Below are 13,045 nucleotides of genomic sequence, written 5' to 3' on the forward strand. Positions count from 1 at the left end.
TTGTCCATCATCGTCGTCGGATCTGCTTCGCTATCCTCTGTCGCTTGATCTGTATCGTCGTCGCCAGATTTGCAGCCGTTGACTGCCAAACCGTTGTCCATAGCGTCGCCAGTTTTTCTCCATTATTGCGTCACGTCGCTTTGCCGGATCTTCGTGTCGCATCACCGGATCATCGCCGCCGGATCCATCTCAGCTGAACCAGCCGCCTCTCTGCTGCCGAACCGAACCAGCCACCGTCTTCGTCATTAGATCGCTGGCTGCTCTCCACGGCCATTGTTTTCCTTTGCCGAATCTGCCATCTCGGCTCTCATCTCAGTAGTTTTTTTTTTTAAACTTTTTTGTTTGTCTCTTAACAAAGACGAATTGTTCTTCTTGAAAATTTTGTTTTATTAGCTTACCCTAGGTGGAAAGCAGCTATGTAAGAGGAGATGAAATCCTTACAGAAAAATAAAACTTGGGAACTCATTGATCCTCCACCAGGAAAGAAACTAGTAGGATGCTGATGGATTTACACTGTGAAGTATAAGGCCGATGGCACAATTGAACGCTTTAAAGCAAGATTGGTGGCAAAAGGTTACACCCAAACCTATGGAATCGATTACACAGAGACGTTTGCACCTGTAGCCAAAATCAACAGAGTTCGGATCTTGTTATCTTAAGCTACAAACTTGGATTGACTATTGTAACAATTCGATGTGAAGAATTCCTTTCTGCATGGTGAATTATCTGAAGAAGTTTGCATGGATCTTCTACCAGGATGCATGATACCCGAAAAGTATAGTCAGAACGTCTGCAGGTTAAAGAAATCATTATATGGATTGAAACAATCTCCGAGAGCATGGTTTGGAAGATTCACAAAGTCGATGCTAGCATTTGGCTACCGTCAGAGCAATTCAGACCACACATTCTTCCTGAAGAAACAATATAGTAAGATCACTGCACTCATTGTATATGTGGATGACATAGTAGTTATAGGGAATGATCATAAAGAAATGAAGGCTCTCAAGAAATACTTGTTCGGAGAATTCGAAATGAAAGATCTAGGTCCCTTGAGATATTTTCTTGGGATCGAAGTATCTCGATCTAATAAAGCAATCTTTCTATCTCAAAGAAAATATGCCTTAGATCTATTACAAGAGACTGACATGATAGCATGTTAACCAGCTGAGACATCAGTAGAAGAAGGACTGAAGTTATGTGTTGAGTCCAACCAAGTACCTGCTAATAAAGGAAGATACCAAAGACTTGTAGGGAGATTGATGTACTTAGCACACACGAGACTGGATCTGGCTTACGCATTGAGTATTGTCACCCAGTTTATACATGATTGTGGAAAGAAACATATGAATGCAGTTATGCGCATTTTGAGGTATCTGAAATCTGGTCCTGGAAAAGGAATTTTGTTTACTAAAAATGCTGGTTACCAAAACATAGATGCATATACTGATGCTGACTGGGCTGGAGCTATAGATGATATGCAATCTACTTCTGGTTACTTCACTTTTGTAGGAGGTAATCTTGTTACATGAAGAAGCAAGAAACAAAATGTTGTTGCTCGCTCGAGTACAGAAGCTGAATTTAGAGGTATGACACTTGGACTTTGTGAAACTTTGTGGTTAAAACTTCTCTTGTGGGATTTGGGTTATCTACCTGGGCAACCGATTCGACTATATTGTGACAATAAAGCAGCATGTGATATTGCCCATAATGTAGTTCAACATGATCGTACGAAGCATGTCGAAATAGACAGATTCTTCATTAAGGAGAAGTTGGATGGAAAAATTGTAGAGTTGCCTAAAATTCGATCTGAGGATCAACTAGCTGACATTCTCACTAAAACAGTCCCAAATCAAGTGTTTTCAAAATTTTTAGACAAGTTGGGCTTGTGTGACATCTATGCACCAACTTGAGGGGGAGTGTTGAGATTTTAGATCTTATAATCCGGGATTATACAGATTGTACAGCTGTAAGATTGAATTATATACTCTTTGATTTAGGGCTAATTGGTAGGTAATTAGTTTTCTGATTATTGTATAATTAATTACCTATTTTAGCTAGGTATTATTCTATAAATTGAATATAACACCATCATGAATAATATTGAATAGAGTTTTAATTCTCATATTCTTTTTCTGAATTTAAAGAGCTCCTTCTTCACAACAATCCAGAAATCCCTGATAAATTACTCTAGCTTCCTTCACCATCACAGTTTTTCAATAATTTCTATAAGTCATCTTTTATTTTTTTTTTCCCCGATAATTTCTAAATTGGATTTATTGTATAAATATGGATAAAGTAAAAAGACAGGTCACATCAGATTTGTCTTCTGAAACATCTGTGTCGCTACTATGCATATTCTTTAATCTTATGGGTTGGGAATCATTGAGTTACAACCCTAGGTGGTAATAACAAGTTTCTGTTCACTTCTAAACTTTTGAGCAAGTAATTAGTTAGCTTGTTGAGGTAGCAAGTTGTGATGGTTAATTTACTAACACATTGTACATACATTTTCTTTGTTTTGAATTTAAGGAGATTAGTTTGGGGCTGGGCCTGGCGCTGGGTTGTAGTTTTGAAATGCTCGTCGGCCTTTGCCGTCAGAACCTTTGGGCTCGCTGGTTGGGCTTACTTTTACGAATGGTGCAACACACGTCTTGCGTGTCCTCATGTAAACTGTCCCTTGACATATTCATGGTCAAAATTTGGATTCACATGTGCATGACCTAATTAATTAATTGAATTTCTTAGAAAAATCCAAGAATATACGTATATATGATCAAACCTCATTTATATATGAGTTGACTTGGTTGACTATCTCTATCAGATTATTGTAAACTTGTCCATGTACATGATTCTTGTTTTGGCTGAAAAGAGAAGACAATCATTCTCTAAGAGGTCTATTCTAATCTATGAAGCACGGACACAGATACGGAATACGGGTACGATACGACACGAATACGGCAACACGGTAAATTTTAAAAAAATAAGACACGGATACGGCGGGGATATACCTATAAAATTATATATATAAAATTATATATTCAAAATATAATTACTAGAATCTTGTACAGATAAATAAAACAATAACAAAGAACAGAATCAATTTCAATAATTTCATTTTTGTTATAAGAAAAATATGGACAAGACAAAACAGAAAATTAATGAAAAATAAAGTTGATCCAAATTCCAAACGAAGATGTGCAGAAGAGACATAACTATAATGAACTAAATATGTACATGAATAAACATATATACTTTCAGTCTTTCACAAAGTTTTGTTCATGTGACTTAAATATATATATATATCTTGTTCATGAAAAGAGATAATCGAAGAAGAGGAGAGACTGAGAGGAGTGAGAGAAAATAAATTTTATCTCACAAAAGTGTCGGACCGTGTGTCCGATCCTCGGACACGCGTGTTCAATAAAAAATAATATTTGGACACTTTACAGAAGTGTCGGACACGTGTCCGAGCCTCGGACACGGGTATCGGTGTCTGAAAAGTATCCGACATGGGTACGGGGCCCCTAGGAGGAGTGTCCGTGCTTCATAGATTCTAATTGAAAGCAAACACTCTATAAGCACATTAAATTTAAACTGAAATGAATTCCACGATAGTAAAAATTTTAATTTTAAAATAATAATTATCGGTATTTTAATTTAACTTTGAATAGTAACGTTAATTTTGTCATTTCACAACCCAGTTAACATGGATATGACATGACATGATAAATTTTATTAATTATGAAGATTATTTGATTTAACTAGGGATCATATATATATATATATATATATTAATTATAGTATAAGAAGGTTTTATGATTTTACCTCTTCATTTTACTATATCTATAGTACTCCCTATTGTTATTTGTGGTGGGATGGTAAAAGTGTTTATCCAGTAGACTGAAGTGTTGTCACACCAAGTGGTATATGCATTAATTGAATTCCATCTTTCATGGTAACCGTTTTTTTCTTGTACTTTTGTTTTGATCTGAAGTAGAAACAATATTTTTACTTTAGAGTGTGTTCAACACTATTTTCAAGCTTGTTTGGTAACGTAAATTTGCTGCAAGATTTTTGTAAATAACATGAAAGCATATTTGACAAAAAGTGTTACAAGTTTGAAAATTTGAATGGCTAATTAAAAATGACAGTTTAGTTATTTATTATTATTATTATTATTATTTAACAATGCATTGGTACAGTGCCAAAACAAACAAAAATATCATTTTTATGCTTATGGTTTTGACCTTAATTTCGGAATTGCTTCGAATACTATTCAAATGAAAGTAACTTTTACCAAACATATTTTGTACTTTTGCTTCGCTATAGTACAATAGCAAAAGAAAAACACTTGAAACAAATGTATTATTAGAACAACCTTAATTTGCGACACTTTAAAAGTCAGTTGCTATATTATAGTTCGTTCATTTTAAAGCTAACATGAGATAAACTCTATCCTCTTCTCCTCTCATCTTTTCCTCCAACTTCTTCAACCTAAATGTAATCATTGTTAATTTGAAAGTAATATTACAACATTTTTAGCGACAAAAGTGAAAGCAAGCATGGACCATGAAGGCCCGGTGGGGGCAGCCGCCCCCACTTAATTTTTTGTATTTACAAAATTACCCATATATTTTGTGAAAATTTTATAAATGTCTAAACTTTTTTATAAAAATTTTAGATATATATATATTTTTTTGGTTAATGGTAAGCTTGCCTGTAGATTAGGAAGATTGTACATGGGGCCACATTACGGGGGAAACAAAATACAACCATACAAACAAAGGTTCTTAACTTAAGGACAATATAACTCAAAATGACACAACAATGTCTTAGTTGTGATCACAATGATTCTTGTACACCAGCTTGCACAGGAGCACAAATCAAAACTTCAAAACTTGGACTCCAAATTCCTCTTTCTAAATAACTCCAAAAGGACAAATCAATTCACAGTGATCTTTGGACGCCAACTTGCTCCCAAGCACCAAACAGAACCTCCAATTTGGACTCCAAACTTCAAAACAATGTCTAAAAATTTTAGATATGCCCCCACCTAATTTCTAATGATACCCATTATACATTATTATTGTTCAAAGCTGCCTCCTCTCATACAAATCTTTGGGTCTCCCACTGAGTGAAAGTGAGATGTATTTTTACTAGCTACCATGCAAGCATGAGAATGCATATTCGAGTTCAAAATTAATCATAGTTTGTGCAAATAATGTGAAGTTAAGTTTGTGTTCATTCTGTTTCTTCCACGGTCTTTATTAACAACGACTAACAAGTGATTTGACTTCTTTTTTTACTCTCTGTGAGATACTTCTACAATATAAGTCCGTTCTGCAAAGATTTTAATGTTACCCCCATAAATTGGAAACCAAAACCATTTGTGGGGATGACAAATTATTTGTGAATAAAAATCAACTTGTTGAACAGCAAGGGTTGGCTTAGTTGGTAAAAGACTTAGGCCCTGGTGCCTCGTGACGTATAAGGTCTCATAATCGATTTTTGCTAGGTGCAAACAATTTTTTGGAGGGGTGTGTGAGTACCAATTAGGAAAAAAAAAAATTCAACTTGTTGGGTTCATACATTCTACAAATTGCTCGTCATTGTGAATCTTACTAGAAAGAGGACTCAATGCAATTTAGCACATTCCTCTTCTCGTTCTCCTTTTCTTCCATTTTCTTCAATCTAAATGCAAAAATTGTTAATTTGAAAGTAATAAATATTGCAACATTTTAAGGGGCAAAAGTAAAAGTGACGAAGTGCTAATGCAAGCATGAGAACACTATGTTATATTTGTGTTCATTCTGCTTCTTCCATCGAAGTTAAGGGTCAAAGGGAACACGTGGTCCTTCAAATATTGGATAACAAAAGCATATATATGAGGGGATTGCCAATCCTATATAGATACTCCAAAATTAGGCTGGTTGAGTTCACATTCTACAAATAATGCATGTACTACAACTTCGTGAATCTAGTTAGCAAGAAGAATCAATGCAATTTAACACAATTCCAATTACTTTTTTAATCATGAAAAGGTACCAAATGGCCTGTTGCTGTCATGAAGTCAACCACCGGGCATCCGATACAGCTACCATTCATTAAATATTACTGGGGTTGGGGCGCTCCCTCAAAATGCATATATATGTGGGGATTGCCAATTCTATATAGATAAAATTCGGCTGGCTGAGTTCACATTCGGCAAATATTGCATGTACAACAAGTTCATGAATCTAGTTAGGAAGAAGAATCAAAGCAATTTAATACATTCCAAATACTTTTTTTTTTGTCATGAAAAGGTACCAAATGGCCTGTTGCTGTCATGGACTCAACCACCGGACATCCGATACAGATAGCATTGATTAAATATTAGTCGGGTTGGGGTGCTCCCTCAGAATGCACGAGAGATGAGATAGGTTAACGTAAGAATAAATGGGTGTGTAGTCAAATGACAACACTTACACGTCACATTTTGCGCGATTGGGGCCGCGCTTTTACACAAAAAAAAAATGGCCACATGTTCAAAAGCTAAGCAAGGGCAAGAAATGTGAAATGGGTTAGAGAAATGGCTGGTACGTGGGGTCGTCCATCAACCATAGTCAAGTGAGGGCATTTGTGAAGTCCTTAACAGACAAAAATCTATCTAATTGTGTTGCTAATGTCTTGGATTATTCACAAAACAAGATAATTAAATTGGGACGAAAGAAGTATATTGTCGAAAATTATTCTACTAGAGTTTAATTGTTTTTCTTTCAAATATATATGACACTAACTAAGTCACGTTTTAACAAAGAGACTTCTATATCACAATGTAACAATTTTACATTGGGCAAGCCTTACCTTGGATAATAATAATTCTTTCTTTTTTCTCTTTTTTCATTTTTTTTCGTTTTTTTTTTTTTTTTTTTTCTCCGTCTGTACATTATTTTTCCTTATATAAATTGCTTAACTTTTCGGAAAAATAATAATAATAATTCTTTCTTCAGTACGTTTATTGCTAAATTCGAGTAGGGCAAACGAAATGATCATGGAATCATGTAAAAGTAAAGTCTATTAATTCTTTGTCGCGAAATTAAGATGTGACATATCAGGGGGGAACTACATCGGGTGTTGTGTTGGTAAGCCAATGTGAAATGGTTCCATGCCAGTTTGACTTAAAACGCGAGTGCTAATTAGCAAGGTCTTGGGCCACATGTGGGAGTGGATATGACAACTTCTCCTTCTTATTACTAATATTATTGTTTTTTTTTTTTTTTTTTGTTAAATTAAATTCTATTAAAGGGAGATATAATTTCATTATTTTTTTATTTTTTTTCAAAACAGAAGAAAGAAATGTTAGAAGTTAGACTATTAAATGCAGAGAGTCGAAACATAATACTTCAAAATTCACTAAAAATACTAACAAGACGTCTACATATAATTTCGTAATTAACTAATATCTAATATTTGCGAAAAAAAATGTTAGATTTTCCAGAGTGACAAGAAGGTTTATGCTTAATGCATTAGTTCGAGAAATAATGAATAAATATTAAATAGTAGTACTACATTATAGGTATTTTCGAAGTATTCAATATTTTTTTTTTCCATAATAAGCATCCATTTTCTAAATATAACATATTTAGCACCTGGTGTGGTCGTCGATGTACAACCAAATTTGTGCAAAATAGTGTGGTTAAGTTTTAAATTTATAAATGTCACTACTACCTCTAATTAAAAATATAGTTAGGGTGAATAGGGATTGTCCCAAGGGATTTTAGGCGTGCTTGTAATGGAAACAATATATAGGGTTAGTAGGTCGAGTGATCAAAAGGTAGTGTGTTTGGTTGATTAGACTACAAACTAAACTAAACAAGTTCAATGTACAGTAAGCAATTTAAATGAAATTTAGAGAAAACAAGAGAGTGAAGTCTTGGGGTTTAGAGGTCACCATTAAACATCACCATTCTAGACATTCAATGTATAATTAATGAGGGGAAACATGTGTTGCAATTTGAGAGTGTGTGATTGATTGTTTCAACAAGCATGGATGACCAATTAATCATATATTGTCTAAGCAACTTATTAAATAGCACAATACATCAAGCTAAGCCATTAATACTTCCTTTAAGCTCACAATCCAAACACATCACATGGTTAGAGAATAATACTACCTGCATTCATAAGCATGGAATATCGAACAACAAGTTTGGATTGTCCTCCCATCTAACAACTAAGGCAACTACACTACAATTAAGTTAAGGGCATGAAAATTAAACTAAATAAATTAAGGGAGAGGCACAATCCATCAAGACATGAGTATGAACCATCAAATGAACCACAATAATATTCTATTAAGCACTATGCCTTGACAATCTCTAGATCCATAGCATCAACACATATAGACATGCATCAATAACACAAAAACTAGAGATAAATACATGAACATCTATTCTAACATACATAGACATATGTATAGAATGAAATAATCAATTGGAAGTATTAAACCACACAAATCATTAAATAAACAAGATTCATATATAAAATAAGTGTCAAGACAAGATTACAACACAAATCCCCTCAAAATATAAAGCATTAGAGTCTAGAAGGCATGCTTAGGGCTAACTCTAGCCCCAAGAAGATGTTTAGCCACTCATTGAAGTAGCCATCCAACCCTCAAGGGCTATCTCCATGATAGGAATGACTTCCTTCTTGATGAAAACCCTAGAAGAATGGAAGAACTCCCAAGAATGTATCTCTATCCCCTCCTCCTCTCTTTTCTTCCTCTCTAAGAATGTTTCTAAGTATATCTCTTTGTATTGAAGATCTTCCAAATTCTATGTAAAAATGGCCCAAAATCCTTATATAGGAGGCTCAAGTGTTATACCCAATGGTCTGGATTTGTGCACTTTGGTCTTTGCAATGATTGCACCATGAGACGACTTTTACTAAGCTGGAATTTGATTTAATTCAAACTTGAGGAGGTTCGATCGATCGAACTATGTAGAGATTGATCGAACTTTGGCGAGATCCATCGAATGCTGTAGAGATCGATCATCCTTGGCGGCGCCTTTTTGAATAAAGACAAATCTCTAAGATATTTTGGGATATTTTGGGAAAGAGATAAGAGTGGTAGGTGGGGTGGTAGGTGTGGATAAGATCGAATATTTTCGATCGATTAAAGAATGGTTGGATCGATCGAACATGCTGAGATCTTTTGGATAAGGCAATTGCTTAGATCCATCTTGAAGTGTCTAGATCGATGCTGTTCTGATCGATCGAAGGAATGTTGAGATCGATCGAACTTGTTGATTTCCACACTTTGCTTTATTTTGCTTCCACTTTACTCATTTTTTCCATTCAGCTTGGGTTAGCTTCTTTAATGTTCTTATTAAGTTGAATTAGCTTATTTTTGGGACAAGCACCTGAAAAGGACAATAATATGAAATTAGTCTAAAACGAAAAAGTAAGATAGATAAAGGTCTTAGAGTACCTAAGCTTAAGGGGTTTAAATGCGCACTTTTCAGCGCTCATCAGCACCACCTATGTGTGCTAGGTACAAAGTTGATATAACTATGGGCAATGATTACTTGAATTCGATTGTGATTTGTGAAGCCCATTAGTGACTCAAGCAAATTGAAGTCCATCATCTAATGATATAACCTCTCCATTCTCAAAGAGAAAGGGAGGAGTTTGAGTCTAGAAGTGAACAAAAGTGTGTGAGTATGTAGTCACCCAATTTTTATTACATTCTTAGAAATTATTTAATGGTGTAGACACCCCATTTTTGCCTCCCCGTTTCATTCCAAGTAAACCTAACCACAGGAAAGGGATATAATTTCCATTTCCCGAGTCCAATTATTAGTAGGGCCCACAAACGGTTAAAACTAAAAATTGAGAATCTGATTGTCTGATTAGAAGTTAGGCTTCACCATTGCACTCAGAATATCCCAAAATCTTAGAAATAAGCACACCACACGTTTCCTAGAGCTCGATTAGCTGATCACCAATCCCCAGAAATGGACAAAATCGAGATTTCACTAGAACCCCATGTGAGAAATATATTTTCTAATTGGCTAATTTCGTTGTCAAAATAAGTCTAATCGAGTTATAAATTTTCAATTCAAAATTTTGAAGATTGAAGATCGGATGCGGATTTGAAGAATGTCAAGTGTTCATGATATACAACACTCCGAGATGTTGAGAACAATGCTCTAAGAAGTTTGAGAGGTAGTGAGAACATTTAGGAAGGGTTAAGGAAGGTTCGGAACAAGTTTTTACAGTCTGTCCATCTTGAACTGGTTCAAGATTTATTGAACAGGTTCAACATCATCAGAATTGCAAAATTTCAAGACTGGCCATCTTGAACCGGTTTAAGAGGGCTGAACCGGTTCAAGAATTCGTGGGATTCTTTACTGGCCATCTTGAATCAGTTCAAGAAGTCCTGGATGCATTAGGTTTCCAAGTTTCCTTCTTCTGATGTTTCCTTTTTGATCCTAGCTTCCTTCCAAGTCCTATGCACAAAATTTGTCATATTTTCTGAGGGATTAGGACTTTCAAAACTCTATATAAACCATGTCATATACAATGGTTGAAGGACAGCTTTAGGGAAACTCAATTCTATATTTTGAGAAAGCCTTTAGATGGAGAAAAATTCAGAAAATCAAATTTGATTATTCTGAATTTAATTTTGAGATCACACATATATATTCAAGAGTGATTTAGTTGTGTTGTTCTCCATCTCATCGGAATTGGAGTTGTATTGAAGATTCAGATATTCCGGATGATCAGCAGGATTTAATTATTCTATAATCGAGTTCAAATCTTGAAGAACAGAAGTAAACGCAGTCACACTTTGGAAGGGTTGGAACATTCGTGGAGTGTTGTCTGATCTACCTGCTACTCTTCTACGAATATCAAGTGTAAGCCTGAGGTTAAGTTGCTGTTGGACGGGGAGTCGCAAAGCCAGATGATCGTTAGCGGTTGGTGTGGTGTAGAACGATAAGGTGTGAGTTAGAGTCAAAGTTCGGTATACTTTGTTTTAAGCATAGTGGATTGGTTTACTTTGGACTGCATAGTCCACGAGATTTTTCCCATGCAAACAGTTGACATATTTTATCAACTGGGGTTTTCTCGCTAAAATCCTGGTGCAATCTCTCTAACTCTAACTTGCTTCACTTTTCATATATTTGTGATTGTGGATGTTTATATTGATCGTATAATTTAATCAATCATAAAATTGAGCAAGTTGACCTAATAATCAGATCTAGGTCGTTAAAGGATTTAATTATAATTAAAATCAATTGACTGTTTCTACACTCCGTGTAACTCTTGTTTCACACCCCACAATCCAATGGTCAGAACGACAAATGGATTCCCCCATTGTGTCCGAAATACACAAAAACCCTAGGGTACAACCCCAATCGGGGTCACCACCTTTCTTCAACACCTTAATTGACCAAAATCCTAAAATAAGGGCGAAATAATCAACTCTAAAGTTTGACTTTTCAAACCAACGATCAAACTCATAAATGAAAAATCACCATTATGCTCCATATATAGGTCCAAAATTCTTAAAATGCACAACTTATAATGGCCCAACAATTGTGTTCGTACCGTCGTGTCAATCAAAATGGTGCTTAGCATAGCTTGTAATGATTTTGTGATAAAAAATTTCAATGGATGCTCCGCATTTTGGTTTGACTTTTCGGTAAGTACATTGCAATTTTTTTTCAAATTCAAATTTTAAAGGACTATTTTTGGAATATTAAAAACAAAAAACTATTAAATTCATCGACGCTCAAAGTGTTGGAAACCTAGAATGGATATTTAGTCTGAGAAGGGATATGGATCCTCTCCAATAGTTTTTATGATCTCCAATTAACCAGACCAAGCCTACATCCAATGGTGAAAATTGTGCCATGTTTGTCACTTGTTTAGTCCGAGAAGGGACATGGATCCACTCCAACAATTTTTGTGATCTCCAATTAACCAGACCAAGCCTACATCCAACGGTGCAAAATGTGCCATGTTGTCACTTGTGCAACTACGTACCCACTATGATTTCATCTCCAAGTCTATATTACACCATATCATCAATTTCTTTGTTTGAATTAAGTTGCCTATGAAATCATAATGACCATAACTTTTGTTAAAACCTTAAATATGCACTCACACAGTTTTTAAAATACCCCATCATATATTATTGCCCTATTGATACTTTTGGGTCTTAAAGAAAGTAAAATAGTCAAGTCTCTCTCTTGCTTTCTCACCCTTTACTGCCCTACATTCAAGGTAATTGACTCTCTCTTTTATTATTATTATTATTTTTTTTGGTTTCACTCTTTAACATCTGCTGCATACTATACAAACAACATTTTCTGCTGTGAATATTGTGAAACAATCGATTGTACAGTCTAGTGAGAGATCAATAGATGAGTAAAGAGTTTAAATGTATTTATTGAAAAAAATATATATTTGGTTGCATAAATAATGAAGCTCTCATATAACGTTCTCAAAATATAAAAGCTTGTCGAGAACAATTAAAATATAAATGTAGTCAATAAAAGTATGAATTAATGTTAAATTTTTTTGCTTATTTAAAAAAAAAAATAAAAAATAAAAAAAAAGAAAAAGAAAAATCTTCTTGTGATTCAAGACCGCCCTCCATCTTGGACTATCACAGACTTGTGAACGCGCCCGTCAAAGATCAATTGCGAAGTGGCAGTACCGGAGAAGAACTTAAACCTATTTGTGGGTCCTACACCAAACTATTACGTACATGCATTATTTCTCTACAACTAGCAGCATCCTTGCTTCCTTCTTGGTGCTACACCCATCCAATGATTTAACATATAAAACTTTGTTTTTCTTTCCATACATGGAAACCAATTTGCCCACGGCGTTAGACCCACGTGAAATCATAAATTTGTGGGTCCTAATCATTACGTGCATGCAAAAATTTCTCTATAAATAGCTTGCTTGTTTGCTTCTTAATGCTACACCCATCTACACATAAAGAAAGTGTGTTATATATATATAAATATAAAACCTTGCTTTTGTTTCC

General features: G+C 34.8%; 1 protein-coding gene across 1 annotated transcript; it reads left to right on the forward strand.

Moving 5' to 3' along the window:
* The first annotated feature begins 863 nt into the window (after window positions 1–863).
* Window positions 864–1,529, forward strand: LOC132277332 (secreted RxLR effector protein 161-like). Its single transcript, XM_059779175.1, has 2 exons — window positions 864–1,044; window positions 1,165–1,529. The coding sequence occupies exons 1-2, from the start codon at window positions 864–866 to the stop codon at window positions 1,527–1,529; spliced, it is 546 nt and encodes a 181-aa protein (XP_059635158.1).
* Window positions 1,530–13,045: the final 11,516 nt, after the last annotated feature.

This window comes from Cornus florida, unplaced genomic scaffold, assembly GCF_030987335.1.
Source record: "Cornus florida cultivar Cherokee Brave unplaced genomic scaffold, ASM3098733v1 CherokeeBrave_3.0.0_Hap2_Chr01, whole genome shotgun sequence".
Taxonomy (NCBI): domain Eukaryota; kingdom Viridiplantae; phylum Streptophyta; class Magnoliopsida; order Cornales; family Cornaceae; genus Cornus; species Cornus florida.